This window comes from Abrus precatorius, unplaced genomic scaffold (assembly GCF_003935025.1).
Source record: "Abrus precatorius isolate BTA unplaced genomic scaffold, Abrus_2018 Scaffold8, whole genome shotgun sequence".
Lineage (NCBI taxonomy): Eukaryota > Viridiplantae > Streptophyta > Magnoliopsida > Fabales > Fabaceae > Abrus > Abrus precatorius.
Window position 1 is genome coordinate 35722543 of NW_020874428.1, and position 15233 is coordinate 35737775.

Consider the following 15233-nt stretch of genomic DNA (forward strand, 5'->3'; position numbering starts at 1 on the left):
TATGATTTTGGAGAAAAAAAAACAAAATTAATTAGTTTAATTTTATAATAAGTTTTGTCAAACCTAAATCTAATCAACTCGAAAAAAAATGTTAATTTTATTTGGAATAAAAATAAATAATTCAAATAAAAATCGATACTGCTATATAATTTTTTAATCCCTGTATATATGCGTTTGGACTTCTTTTTTGTCTAATCATTATTTTTAGACATCATATGAATTTTTTCTTACGATTTAAATATTGGTTCTTTTAAATTTTACAAATATACTTAAATGTTATTGGTAAATTAAAATTATTTTCAACAAAGCTACCACTCAATCACAAGTAAAACGATCAAGTAAATTGCATATTTATCTATTATAATTCCACTTCCCTCCTCCAAACTATTACTATTATTTATATAAATTAGGTCACATTTGATGAATTTTCATTACCTATTTACCAGTACAGAAGTTTAATTACACAAGTCTTTAATTATATCCGACTTTAAGGTGCATTTTAATGTTTTTATTTGAAAAATGTATATTTATACGTGTCTTACCTGAAATAGCATATCTACGGTGTCAAAAGAGCGAGTGAGCAGTGGATTAAAATAAAAATGGTCGTTTTAACATGAATTTATTTTATTAATAACAATTTCAACCTAAGCTGTTGCGTAATTGGAGTCCTTCAGGTTAAGATATAATCCAATATTTAAACTTAAACAATATAATTCTTAATAAAATTTTATAAAAAAAAAATTAATGAATATTTAGATCAAATAACTGTGCAAGTGATACTGTGTACATTTGAACAATAGATATTCTCATCTTCAGGCGCAAACATACGTAAACACATAAGTACTTGTATTTCTGATCAAGTAAAATTAAACAAAACTTACTCAAAGTCCAAATTATCTAAAGCCGCTCCAATGTTTATTTTGCATTTGCAAATGAACAAAGAGCCTATTCTCATATACGATAGATGGGTTCATATATGATAGATAGCAAAGGAAAAGGAAAAAAAGAAGAATTAAACATAAAAGATACAAATACTATGACCACATGTTTACCGCACTGGCTGCTGATTGTAATGGGCCTTCTCTTTTTTCTTGGCTGCCGCAAGTCTCGCATTCCTTGCAGCAGCCTCAGTAGCTGCAGCGCGGGCAGCAGCATCCATCTCTTTGCTTGATTTTTTCTTTTTCATTGAAGCAACTTTCTTCAGCCGTTCTTTAACATCAACTGCGGAAGCATCTTCAGCCTTCTCTGTTGCAGGAGTTTCAGAAATTGTATTGACAACATCCACACCATCAGGTTGATCTTGTAATTCTTTCTGCTCCTTCGAAGATTTATCCTTCTTCTTCTTTTTCTTAGCATTTTTGCTTTCCCCAGCAATGCTATCCTTCTTTTCCACCTCACCATCATGATCATCTTTTTTTTCCGCACCTAAATTTTCAAATCAAAGGCCAGTTAAAATTTTCCAAGCAATAAAGTTCTTGTAAAGCATTAATGTATTTTAAGAAGTTTGTGCGTACGGCTGAAAGTATTATATTACCATGGGAATCATCACTGGTTTCTCTTGGGGTATATCCTAGCTCAGCTAAAACAGCTTCAAGTTCTTCTAGTCCCTTTTTCTTTAGTTCCTTTTTTGAAAGCTGCCTTTCAGTTTCTTTGGTAATTGGTGATGGCTCCAGGGGCTTTTCAAGAACAGGCTCAGCTTCTACTGGTACTTCTAGTTCATTTTCATGTTCATCTTCAGCATCGTCTTCGGCATCATCAAGACCTTCTAACTCACTCTCACTTTCCTGATTTCAAATATTCACAAATGGATTCGTAACATAAAACATCAAAGAGAAATAGTAAATATACAAACAAAAGAGAAAAGTAATAATTAATATTAAACAAAAGACAACGCCTCTTAGCGACCCAGACTTTACATGTCAGATAATTTTATTAAGATTATTCTTTATTTTCAGTAATTTCTACTTTTCATAGTGAATGCACTGGCAACCAACCTGGTTTAAGCGTCACATTTAAGTTTGATCATTGATGGCATATAATAATCTTTCTACCATTGCTTTTTTTTTTTCAGGAATTTGAATATTATTTTCTTCCCATAAAATAAAATAAATGGCGAGATACTTGCTTAACTGCTGCTGTAGACATTTTCTAAAATGATGTTATAATCTCTTTAAACACATGCAGTTGAAACAAGACATTAAAACAATATCACTTTAATTACTTTTAAACTACAGCTCCATTACATCTTCCATGTTAGTTACTTGCTTATTAATCCTTGTAACATTATAATCAAAACAGCAAACCTACAAAAACAAGGCATTAATTGCAATAAACCAATGCCAAATCATCTTTATACCATTGCTTCTTTTTTTTGCCAGGAATTTGAATATTATTTTCTTCCCATAAAATAAAATAACTGGCGAGATACTTGCTTAACTATTGCTTTAGACATTTGCTAAAATGATGTTATCATCTCTTTAAACACACACAGTTTATTCCTGAACAAGACAGTAAAACAATATCACTTTACTTTAAAACTACTGATTCCGTTACATCTTCCATGTTAGTTACTTGCTTATTAATAGTAACCATCTATGAAGCCTGGATACTTGATACGACACGGATACAATACGATACGGATACGGAGATACAGAAAAAATTTAAATTTTAAGATTCGAGAAGGCTTAGATACTTTAACATAAATTTAAAAAAATAATATTTATAAAGAGATATTGATAATTAATTTATATTAATGTGTTACATTTTCTAAGCATGCTATATATAGGATCTGTGAAAGAAAGAATATAGTCTAATTTATCCCACCAATATCATTTAAAACAAGTTCTTTCATATGGACAGCTTTACCAACATCATCTTCTCTACAACTATTCCATTGGTCACTAATGACCATATTTTGCAAAGCACGTTTCAGCATCAAAACTCATTTTTTAACAAACACAGCTGTTGAAAAATACAAGAATAACATTTTTACTTTGTTGCTGTAAAATGAATAGAAAAAAGGAGATTAGAAAAGAGAAAGTTTGTGAGACTTTACCGCAACTGCAATAGAGTAACGTTTAAGACTGTTGCTGTAAAATATGGAAAAGAGTAACAAAACTGTTGCTGATATCACGAATTGGAGAATCAAGAATCGATGCCTTAGGAATTTGCTGGACCAGAATTGACCTCTCAAAAAACTCCAAATCACCTTGCTTCTGCAGTAGTTCTCGTTTCCCCAAGAGAATCGCAGCTCAAAGAAGTCCTAGCTGGGTTTTGATTTTGGGTGAGGTTCTGGGGCATTCCTATCTCGCAAAGAATGAGAGAAATGGGGAAATGGGAGAAGAGAATCGCAATTTGAAGAAGCCCTAGCTAGGTTTTGATTTTGGGTGAGGTTCTGGGGCACTCCTATCTCACGAAGAATGAGAGAAATCGGGAATGGGAGAAGAAAGAATGAAAGAAATGAAGAAATAGGAGAAGAAAGATTGAAACGCTCCATTTCAATAATAACCATATTGGAGCTGTTAGCCGAGCCGTATCAGATGATTTAAAGCCGTATCCAAGCTGTATCTCATCTGAAATTAATTTTTAATAATAAATTAAATTACGGATACTTTTGGGATACGTATCAGTATCGGATACGTGTCCGACACGGATACTTTCAGTATTTTCACGTATCCAGGCTTCATAGGTAACCATACAAGAACAGTTTAACTACACAAGATCAAACCCGTGTTAGAGTCAAAAGAATCATTGTAACGATATAATCAAAACAGAAAACCAGCAAAAACAGGCCGAATCATGAAACCGTTAACATAAATCATACATTCGAGCACTCGACAAACAAGGATTGATAAATATTGTTGCGAAGTGAGACAATGGAACAAGATTTGGACAATAATTATCCACAAAAACAAGATAAATCACACATTCAACAACTCGACTAACAATGATAGATAAATATTGCCACAAAGCTAGAAAATAGAACAAGATTTGGACAATCATTGTCCACAAAAAACAAGACAAAAAGAAATTAAACTTTGTATCTTTTAATTTGAAAACAACAACCATGCAAATCAATAAAGGTGTGTTTAATTACTCATTAGAAAACCTCTGCGTTTGCACACGTTATTACTAATGCACACATGTTACTTGAGAGGATTTAACATGAAAGCAAAATTCTTGTACTGGCCGAGACATCTGTTAGGCTCTATTCTAGTGTACTTAATACTCAATCTTTTTCTACAAAGATATAATAAAAACACCCAATTTTAAACACCACATATAAATTAAAAAACACAAGGTCAAAATAAATAAATAACAAATTAAGACAGACACAGACACAGCCAAAATTCTTTGACCTTTATATCAGAAATAGTAAATGAAACATCCAAGGTCCGATTGATTTTCACATTCAACATTTATAAACAAGCATTAGCTACATGTATAAATTTTGAAATTGCAGCTCAACCACTCCACAGTCTTGTCAAACAAACAATTATACACGGCAGAGGCTAATGTTGTGTTTGGATGAAGTAATTCTAATTTACTAGATCATATGAGAGCAAAAGCGGCATGTTAAACAACTCTCCAATAATCCTAAAACTCTCCATACAACACGACCTAAAGGATTCACAGAAAAATTTGAACTAACAACAATCATCAAAAAACAGACAATCAGAAGCATTGCGTATCGAGTATCCAAGGGAAGATAAGGTAAAAAAAAATCACCTCGGGAACGGCATCGTTTTGAGTGAGGGTGTGTGAAGTAGGCGGTGCAGCCCAACCTGATTCAGGAGGAGCGGTGGTGGCGTAATAGTCGTCATCGTCTTCGTCGTCGACATCGGCCCAGGACTTAGCGGTAAGAGGTGCGGGGGCCCAGAAGAGCTCCTTTTGGTGGGGCTCTTGGGCTTTGGGCTCGGAGGAGCCCTGGTCCTTTTCGGGCTTCTTCTTCTTCTTCTTCAAGCTGCCGAGCGCAGCAAAAACGTTGGTGCTGTTTATGACGGGGACGTCCTCCCTCCTGTTCCCTCCGCCCACCATTTGCAATCTAAAAGGGTTGTTGGGATTGGCGCAGTGAGGAGTAAGATCGGGAATGGAGGAATGGGGAATTTAGGGTTTTGTGATCTGAGAATGAATGTGGAGAAAACGGTGCGTTTTGGTCAGAGGATAACGATAGTGAGTTGAGGTGAGAGGCGGGGATCAACTCAGAAACAACGAATGAATATGATTACGATGTTGGGTCTGTGACTGTTTGCATAGCATACACCTTTGGGATTTTATAGAACCTCTGTTCTGTGCGCGTGTTCTTTCGGGTGCGGTAAGGTCCCTGTGGATGTGCTGCCACTTCTCCCCTTCCGTGTGAAACCTAGAAACTCATTTCGGAACCCAATATTCACACACGTGTCATCCATCTTTCTAACTTGTTTCCCTCATCAATATCAACTCTCGTCGTAAGTGATTTTTTTTTATATACATATTTATTTTTAATATTAAGATTATTTTTTATTCAAAATATTCATGTTTGACTCACAAACATTTACGATGGATCATTAAATTTGGCACTTTAGAGAGAATTATGAGTTTATTAATAAAGTTAATCATTCATCGGTCAATAAATAATGACAATTAGAAACAAAATTAAAGTCAGATATCCAAAAATTATTTTTAATGTTCAACAATGTTTAAAAAGTGTTTAAACAAATCAACTTAAGATAACTTTTTTTGTCCCCAAACACATAAATTAATTAATAAAAATTATTTTAATTCAACGTGTGACACAAATTTGAGTTTTTGTCATCAGTTTTATCTTACTCTGAACAATTACATCCAACAAGTGATATATATTGTTTAAATAAAGAATATATATTTTTCTTTTAATTTGAATAAGTTGATTTAGGTAAAATTATAAACTTGTGCTTAAAATATTGATACAAATTGGCATACAAAAGTGCCAATAAAAGTATACTATAAATATATTTAAAAATATGCAATGTATTTATGATGATAAAATTCAAACTTATGTAAGATCATGCTTCCGTGTTGCATTATTCAACTTGTTTGAAGTGAATTGCCCGGGTTAAAATTATTTGAAAATGAATTATTAATAAAAACAAGAGTACGGTTATTTATTTATTTTAAATTATTTTCATTATTTTTAATATTTCAATGTGACGGTATTTTTGTATATTTTCAAATTTTATTCTATAAAATTGAAAATATTTATCAAACCCGATGTGGCTAGAGAAAATATTAAAATTGAAAATAATACAAGTAATAGAGTAGTGAACAATGTAACTTGTTTCCTTCAAAATTTAAAGCCTCTTTTTTTTTCATTAGCAAAAACATGGTGCATTTGGGCGGCATGCATGGTTTGAGCATTTAATCATAATTGTCATTTCATTACATTAACGTCACTGATAATAAATATTTGGCAAAGAGTGGTAGTAATACTTTTACACGGAAAAACGGTGCTTTTATCACTATCTATCCATTTTACCCTCTGTCTTTGTCTTTATGCAATTTAATATTTCGATAGAAAAATAAAAATAATGTCGGAAATTCGTTTTCTGAATAAATATTTATTAAATAAATGTTATTAATTATCATAATTTAATGTTGCAAGATAAAATAAATATTTTTTCTAACGTATATTAAAAGAAATATAATTGAAATATACATATAATAAGTTTTAATAAAAAAAATAAAGAGTAACATAAAATTAAATGCATTGACAACATTAAAATTATCATTTCTAAGAAAATTTTAATTACCATGAATTGACATTGAGAGATATAAAAGAAGCGAGAAAATAATATATATATATATATATATATATATAATTTTAAAAATTAAATAATATAATATATGAGAATGTTATTAATAGTAATTAATTTTTATTAAAAATTATTTACTATACTTCTCTATCTTCAATATGATTTTTTACTTTTAAATTTAGTTTCTTAAAAATGAAGTTAACACATTTGATAATTTATTTCACTGATTTATATATTTATTCAATCGATTTCTATATATTAAATATAAACTAACATTATTAAACAATATTCTTTTTAAGATTTGCCTTTATCGATAATATTAATTATCTTTGTCATTGTGCATTTACTTTTAATTGTTTTTATGAATTAATTTATAATTTAAAAATTGTATATCTTTAATTTAGTGTAATTTAATGCACTATGTAATTTATTATTGATAAAAATATACTCAATTGTATTTTTTTTTTTAATCACATGTCTTGTTTGCTTTAGTTAAGTATGATAATTATAATAGTAAAACATTTTTTAAAGTATTTAACATTGTTATATTTACTTTGACTTAAAATTATAAATTAAGTTAAAAAATTATTATTTATCATTTGAACCACGTATTTATGATTTATTCCCTTTTGTTAAATAATTCACTTTGTGTGTAGAGTATTTTTATTTACAAAGAAATAAAAGAAACACACCTCTTTATTAGTACATTTTTTTAAACACAACTTTTAACTAAAATTTATTTAAAATTACAAAATATAAAAAATAATAATAAATTAGAAGTAAAATAAGAAAAACGAAACGCACGTAATTTTTATATATTTTTTTCAAACGCTAAACGATGTGTGAAGCAGTGTGATGGTATTTCTTCCCTATCGTGTGGCCATCCAAAATTAGAACCGTAACCCTAGAATATTAGTTAAATTAACTGAAATATGAGTTTCCAAAAATGCTGAAATCCCGTCTTTTAATGTGGGGAGGAGTAGCAAGACAAACAGACATGGCTGGCTATTCAAACCTGATCAAACTTTTTTTTTCTAAAAATCCTCCCAATATGTGATCTCACCCATACTTGAATTTGCAATGAAATAATCATTTTCCTTAATAGCAAAGCATTTCATCTGATGACAGAAGAAGCACTTCTTTCATAAATTTCAACAACATCCACACAATAAATTATTAAAATGGGGGGGAAAAACCCAGAAAAAATTCACGATGAAGCAGAATTATCAAAAGTTGTTCCTACGTGCTGAATAACAAAACCGTAGATCTTTCTCTTCAATTTCTCAATTTTTTCCGTCAGTGAGTCATCCCCTTTGGATACCACGCGATCCAACCATGCATTTACACGTTTCAAGTGTGATAAAACAACAGCAATGGAGCCACCATCCAGAGGCAAAGCTTTTTTCCCATCAGCAGTGCACTCTCCAAAAACCTTAAAACCTGCATCAAGGGATTCCTCAACAAAACGTAGAAACCATATTTGCATTTCAGACAGCAAATTTGCTCCAAGCTCTACTGTCTCTTTCATTCCTTTACCTCTTGCCCACACACCAGCACAAGGGGGGCTAGATTGTGGTGATGAAGGAACCTTCATATGATTCTTTGCTGCACTGAGAGAGTGTCTTTTTGATAAGCTTTTCTGCAGTGTTGATGGAGGATCAGCACTTGTTCCAGTAAGAAGGGATACTATCTGAAGATCAGTGGCCAATGCAGCTTCCACCCAAAGAGAGAGTGATTTTGACTGCTCAGTTGAAATGCTGTCATCAGGTGTCTCAGAATCATGTCTATTGGCAACGGCTTCAGCCATTGCAGTTGATTTCAGAACATCATCGTAGATAGTGAAAAATCGGTCTATGGTTGGCAAAGGGTTTCTGGCCTGGCACACCGAGCAGAGGTCTGAAAACATGCTGAGGTGGGCAGAAGGAACATAAAAAAAATGTATCGTTCATATTAGCCATTAAGTAGTAAGTACTAAGTCGAATATGTTAAGAAAAAGATCACATGAATTAACACCCCTTAATAGAATATAGACTCTCCACTACTGAAGGTTTAAAAATTGAAACTTCAAATAGATTTCGTAAGCGTGGGACATAAAAAAATCTGTTCCAAAATAAAATTAAGTCGAAATGTAATTATTACCTTAAATTTCTTATCATACATTCAGTAGCATTGGCTTCCTCCAATGCTTCAGCAGCAGCAGCAGAAGCAAGAACCTTCCTTTGCATTGCTTCCTGAATTTAGTAGATAAGAAGGGACTTAAACTTAACAAAGCGATTGAAAAGGCCAAATTAAACGTAGATGCATTGCAGTTTTCTTTTGCATAATGATTGATTATTTCTTAGGTCCTAGTCCTTGATCAGTTTGGTACCTATCCTTTCTATTAGCTTGTTTTTGTTGGATTCAGATCTCTCTTAGGTCGATACCCATAACCTGTCCTTTCGCCACATTGCAACATATACCTTAGAGGGTGCAAAATCTGTTTTTATGTATGTATGTTATCTAATTCCATTAATATTGTATCTTAAGCAAAATCGCTACAAACAAAGTGGTAGTAAATTTGCAAAGTTCATACCTTTCCAAGCCTTGAAAGGTTCGCAGATACTGCATCCAATGGAACACTTCCATCGGTCCATTTCTTCTCATGAACGGTGACACCCATAGCAGTGAAATTGGACTTGTCTTGGTCAACACAACTTTGAGAAGAACCGGCTTTAGTCTTCTCACTGATTGAAGAATCACTGCCACCAGGTTTTTGACCATTCACATCACTCAATCGCCTAGACATTGCAGCCTGCAAATTACAAACACACAAAACCCACATTAACAATTCGAATTATTACACACTCCCAATCGTAATTAGCTATATCTAAGTCAACACGTGTACAAAATTTCAGTACTTTGGCACGTGTTTACATTACCTGAGTACGCAAAATTGCTTGTGGATCAACCTTATTCTTAGAAGCCCCCTTTTCTTTGGGTTCAGCTTCACCAGGCGTTAGCGGCGGTTGCTCATCCCAATTCTTCCTCGCACTCTTAGCAGATCCAACCAGCGCATCAGAGACCTTGGAAATTCCGGCAACCATGGTGGCCATCTTCTTCTTGCCGGCAGAATCCAGCACCACCGGCGAAACCTTGAGCCCCCCGGACAGCCTCCTCCCAGGAGAAAGCGAAGCCCTTCTCGGATTCGGAGACGGCTGCTTCCTCCCGGTGGGTGAAGGCTGCCGGTACCTCGACGGCACAATAATCGCGGGCTCTCTCGCCGCCTTCCTATTCTCCTCGCGAGCCGAAACGAGGCTGGGAACCACACACTTAGACGGCACCGGCGACGCGGAGCGCTTCCCCTTTCCCGCCGGCGAAGGATCCCTCTCGGGCGCCGTCGCGACACTCTTATTCCTGGCAGCAGACTGCGACCTCTTGGCAGTGGCCGGAGAAGAGAACCTCTGTGGCGGAAGATTGTCACGTGACGCCAGAGGCTGCCTCGGGGTAACCTTCTCCTTCTCCTTCTCCTTATCGTCATGAGCTAATCTACCAATCGGAATAGGTTGGTTGTTATTAGAGAGATAGAGAGAGAGGGGATCGTTGGTGTCAGAGTCAGAGAGGGGTTGAATGAGGAAGTGGCGCGTGGAGGGGGAGATGCGAGCTACGAGAGGCTCGGGGGTTCCGAGGAAAGGGTGGCGACCGGCGAGGGGGCGAATGGAGGAGACAGAAGGAAGAGGGGAATCGAAGTGGAAGCGATCGACGTAGACAAATTGACCTATCTGAAGCCTGTTTGAGAGAATCATATCGGTGTCAGGGTGAGATAGTAGAACGTAGGTGCAGTTGAGCGAGTCCGAGAGGTTTAGGTAGAACCCTTGGTTCGACCAGAGGTCCGAACCAGCTAGGGCCGGTACGATTCCTATTACCTGGAGGAGAGGGGACCGGTGATCGCCGGTGACGCGGGTGTTGCTGTTCATGGCTTGCAACATCTTCAGCAGGATTCCTGGGGTTAGGGAAGCCATTGTTGCTATTGCTGCTCTGCTCTGCTCTGCTCAGCTCAGAGCGTGAAAGAGTGAATAAAAGACAGAGAAAGAGAGAGAGCGGTTACATACACTTTGAATTCAAATATTTGTCCCGTTGCTCGTCTCCACTCTCCTGTCCGTTTATTTTTGAATTTGCGGCCCCCACATATACGTTACCGTTGCTTGTTTTTTAATGTTTCTTTCGAATCAAGATAAGAAATTCGGAGAAAAAATGTAACAGAGTGAATATCAGTATTGTTTAAATTGAGAAAAATAAAATGATGGAATTTGGCTGCTCAAACTAAGAATATGGGAAGCTAATAAAAAAAATTACAATGATAAAGACATTCTGGACATGAAATGTTTTTTCCACTTGGGTAAATGTTACTGGGCTTTATTTTGTTGGTACGAGTTTTTATCTTTTCACTTACACTTATAGTTGGGCTGGGTTGGGCTTGAGGTGTCAAACCTATATGATGACTAAGGTTAGTTCATTTTACTACATGATTGGCCTAGTTGTGAACATTACACGAAATGTACTCATGCAAGCATGATCACACATTGATGTTTCACGAGCTATTTAAAAAGTATTTTTACACACTAAAAAAATGGAAAGCAAGAGGAATCCAAAATTCTTGAAGAATATACATGTAAAAATGTGGCAGGACACATCTTTTTTGAGGTCCGAGGCTTATTTAATCGGTGAGCTATAGTAAAAATACAAGAAAAATATATAGACCCAAAGCTTTCTTTATGATGTCTGCTAGGCGCAACAACATTAAAGAAGAGCCACGAGAGATGATCACAGGAAATTGACAACCCTTTTCTGATGGATCCTCATCCGTTACAATAGCCAAACCAGAGAAATCGCAGTCCTCGTCCCTCTGGTTATTTATTTGATAATACATATTAAAGGCATAAGAAGCATTCCCTTGGAGAGTTAGACTATTACAAGAAGAGCCATAGCCCAAAGCCGTACAATCAGATTTGCTACAAGCATAGTCAATACTATCAGGCAAGTAGTGCAAGTCCCTTGTCTCTGGATCCAAGATACACCACTGCTTTTCCATGTACTTCACACCCTCCACAGGAACCAGACCCTTATCCTCTTCTTGTCCTGTTAAGTCTAGTTCATACTTTGGCTTCCCATCAAACTCAAAAATTCCCCAATGCCTCTCAAAGTTGCCAGGATCAATACTTTTAGCATTCTCATCAATAAGACTGAATAGATAAATATCAATTATGCCTTTCCTTTTAGGGGTACCATTTCCACTCAAAGCATGTTTAACCAAACCCATGTTGAACCTTTTTGCATTCTGGACATTAGCATTCTTATCACCATCAGTTGGCCACCCCACTTCTCCAACTATAACTGGCATGTCTGGAAATCCTGCCTTATCTAAAGCCCAAAGAAGGGTATCTAGATTTGCATCAAATACATTAGTGTAAACTGAATTACCATCTACGAGAGGCTTGTTGGTTCCATCAAAAAATGCAAAATCGAAGGGGAAATGATCATTTCCATAAAGACTAAGGAAGGGGTATATGTTGACCGTGAAAGGTGCATTGTTTGAATATAAATATTGGATTATTTCAATTGTCTGGTCTCGTACTTCAGGCCTGAAGTCACCAGCTGATGGCACTTGATTTGAGTCTGGAGAATAGTAAACATCAGCATTGAAGGGAACCGTGGCTTTGATCTTTGAAGCCAGGCCCCAATTATTGAGCGCTGTTTGTATATTCTTAAGTGCTGGCAGAGTTGACTGTATATACATGCCATTATATTCCTTAAGGAAAGGCTCATTACCCACGGCAACATACCTGAAAATTGGCATCACAACATAGTGCAGAATAGAGTCAAAATAGGTGGCTTTAAACATAACGACAGCTGAAACTTATACATGACATACAAGAACATAAAGGACAAGAAAGAATCAAACACTAGTCTTATTTTATTAGTTCAATAAGCTAAATAGATTAAGAAAATGAATATGCATTGGAGCCTATAAAATTTTGACACAAAAATCAGTTGTTACAATATGGTAATGTTGACTTCCATGAAAAATCTTGTGATACTATATCAAGATTTTGACTATGAAAAATGAAAGACAAGCTAGCAGCATCTTGAATAAAAGAAACTTTTTATTCAAGATAAAATGAAAGAAAGGAGAAACAAGCAAGAGTGAGTAAAATAGTAGAAACTTTTTAAGGATTGCAAGGAGAAAATAAAATAACGTGATCATGAATGTTGAATATCCTCAAAGGACTACTTAACTTGATATTTAGTCCACCAGGGTACATGTAACTGGTGACATTTTCATAAACCCAAGCATCTGCAACCTTAGGATTCTTACTAATCTCTTCCAACATGCTATTGGGTATTGCCAGCATCACTTCTATATCAGTCCCCATGAGAGCTGCCATAATCCACTCTTCAGCATCAAATAACTTGAGTTTATCAAAACCATTTTCTTGAAGCATCTTGGTCACCTTCTCTGTTGGAAGCTGGTGTGTTGCCATGGTTCCCCAGTTCACTCCAACCGCAGAGCCACGTGAGGCCATGGTTATGAAGACAAGGAAGAATGCCACTAGGTACCTAACACTGAATACCTTTTCTTGTGCCATTTTGTGGGCTTCCTTTTGTTTCCTATATTCTGGTATTGGCCTCGAAACTAGCAAAGATTCAAGTATAATAATGACAGAACAGAACCCAAAGAAATGGGAGAAAAAGAAAGGGGAAGGTTTGATTCTTGGTGCCAGAATTTATGGACAAAGAAAGGTTTCTTTCATAGGGCGTGTGTTTCAGTGCCTTCACAGAGAAGGTAAAACAAAGACTTAGGACTGAGAATTATAATTTTTTACAATAACATAAAAAGCAGGAAATGGAACAAAGATTCGTTGCTTAATTCAGTTATAATGCCAGGCGATGCCAGCATGTGTTGCATTAGTGTTAAGCTCTTGTATTATCATCATAAGAATTGTAAAAGACTAAAAGGAGTTTCTGTAAGGCCAATCAAGTGTCTCTCCTACCAGCATGCATACGAAATCCTACACATCACAGCCCATTTAAGCCATTAGATAATTAAATGCTCTTTAAAGGAATGATATTTTATAAATTTTGCTATATTCTACTGCTTATTCTTCTCCTACTTTATGATGTTACTATTAAATTAAAACAAATGCATACATTTTTATTTTCAAGACATAGTTTTTTTTACTATTTAACAATTAAGATAATTTATTGTAATAAATGGTAAGAAAATTTAGAATCATTCATAGTTTAATAAAATCCGGCTCTTCTAAAGTGAAATTTCAATCACTAATAAAAAAATCAATAATTGATATTAATTAAAAATATATATTTGGTTCTCTAACTTATTTATTTGTATTGCTCTAATCCTTTAATTTTTAATTAAATTTTTAAACGTGATTCAAATAGATTTTTTTATGTTAACTATATTAATTTCATTAAAGAATTTGTCTTTTTCGGTGATGTCATTGTTGGTTTTTTTTTTCTTTTTCAACGGGAAATTGGAGGCACGAAACAGAGGGGCAATGAAGTGATGGTGACTCAGAATGCAGGTGCATTCATGGCCTATAATGGGGTTCATAACTAGTTCGCTTCCTACCTCGTGACCCGTGGTTGGTTTAGATTGAAATGTGGACGTTTTTGGTGTTTGTGCAGTGGTCTCTGAGTAAGTAGAAATGAAGGTGTTATGCTGTGAGTTTTTCAAAGAAAATGAGTGAAAGGGTGAGAGAAAAATTTGAGGAGGAAGAAAAGGTAGTAGTAGTCTTGAAGCAGGAGAAGAATGAATAATGATAAAGCAGAATAAAAAATAACGAAGTTAATAATAATAATAATAATAAATCATACTTAAAAGGTAGAGTTGCTTAATAATAATAATAATAAAAGCTATGAAAAGCTACTTCAAATAACATTATTTTATTGAAAGTTAGAGCTACATATGTTCTCTTTTTTGTCTTTAACTTTTTAAATAATTTATATGCAAATAAAATAATTCTAACTCACCATGTTCCTCACCTAGAATTGTTACTTCCCTCGTTTCTCATTTAAATAATTGTTTGATATATAAAAAAAATAATTAAATAGAAAATTGTTAATAAATAAAAAATGGGTAATCTTTAATATTAATATTATATCATTTATTTTAACAATTTAATATATTAAAACTAATTTTATCAAATACTTTTAATTAATTCAATCAACTATTTAAAAGTTATAAATTATAAATTTTTAGCTAATTTTACTTTACAAGTTGTTTAATAATTTTCTAAGACAGCAACGTACTCTCTCTTCTTCTTTTTTTTCTTTGAATACCCTAATCTTCGATTGATATAGAATTAGAGATATAGAATTGATCGTAGTATATGCAGGTTAAGTCTCTACCCCACCTAATTATCACTATATATAAAACAAAGCAAAAATACTCGTTGGAAGTTATAG

At 34.3% G+C, this 15233-nt stretch overlaps 3 protein-coding genes across 3 annotated transcripts; all 3 read right to left on the bottom strand.

The window, feature by feature from the left end:
- Positions 1-698: 698 nt before the first annotated feature.
- On the bottom strand, positions 699-5404 carry LOC113846713 (CUE domain-containing protein 5-like). The gene is made up of 3 exons (XM_027475275.1): positions 4729-5404; positions 1535-1784; positions 699-1425 (listed from the first exon to the last, which is right to left on the bottom strand). The coding sequence occupies exons 1-3, from the start codon at positions 5035-5037 to the stop codon at positions 1049-1051; spliced, it is 936 nt and encodes a 311-aa protein (XP_027331076.1). The 5' UTR covers positions 5038-5404; the 3' UTR covers positions 699-1048.
- Positions 5405-7977: 2573 nt separating this feature from the next.
- Positions 7978-10768, bottom strand: LOC113847901. The gene is made up of 4 exons (XM_027477230.1): positions 9689-10768; positions 9343-9561; positions 8910-9001; positions 7978-8677 (listed from the first exon to the last, which is right to left on the bottom strand). Exons 1-4 carry the CDS (start codon positions 10766-10768, stop codon positions 7978-7980), a joined length of 2091 nt encoding a protein of 696 aa, XP_027333031.1.
- A 707-nt stretch (positions 10769-11475) lies between these two features.
- Positions 11476-13393, bottom strand: LOC113874784 (glucan endo-1,3-beta-glucosidase 8-like). The gene is made up of 2 exons (XM_027512998.1): positions 13044-13393; positions 11476-12589 (listed from the first exon to the last, which is right to left on the bottom strand). Exons 1-2 carry the CDS (start codon positions 13391-13393, stop codon positions 11476-11478), a joined length of 1464 nt encoding a protein of 487 aa, XP_027368799.1.
- Between the last annotated feature and the right edge of the window lie 1840 nt (positions 13394-15233).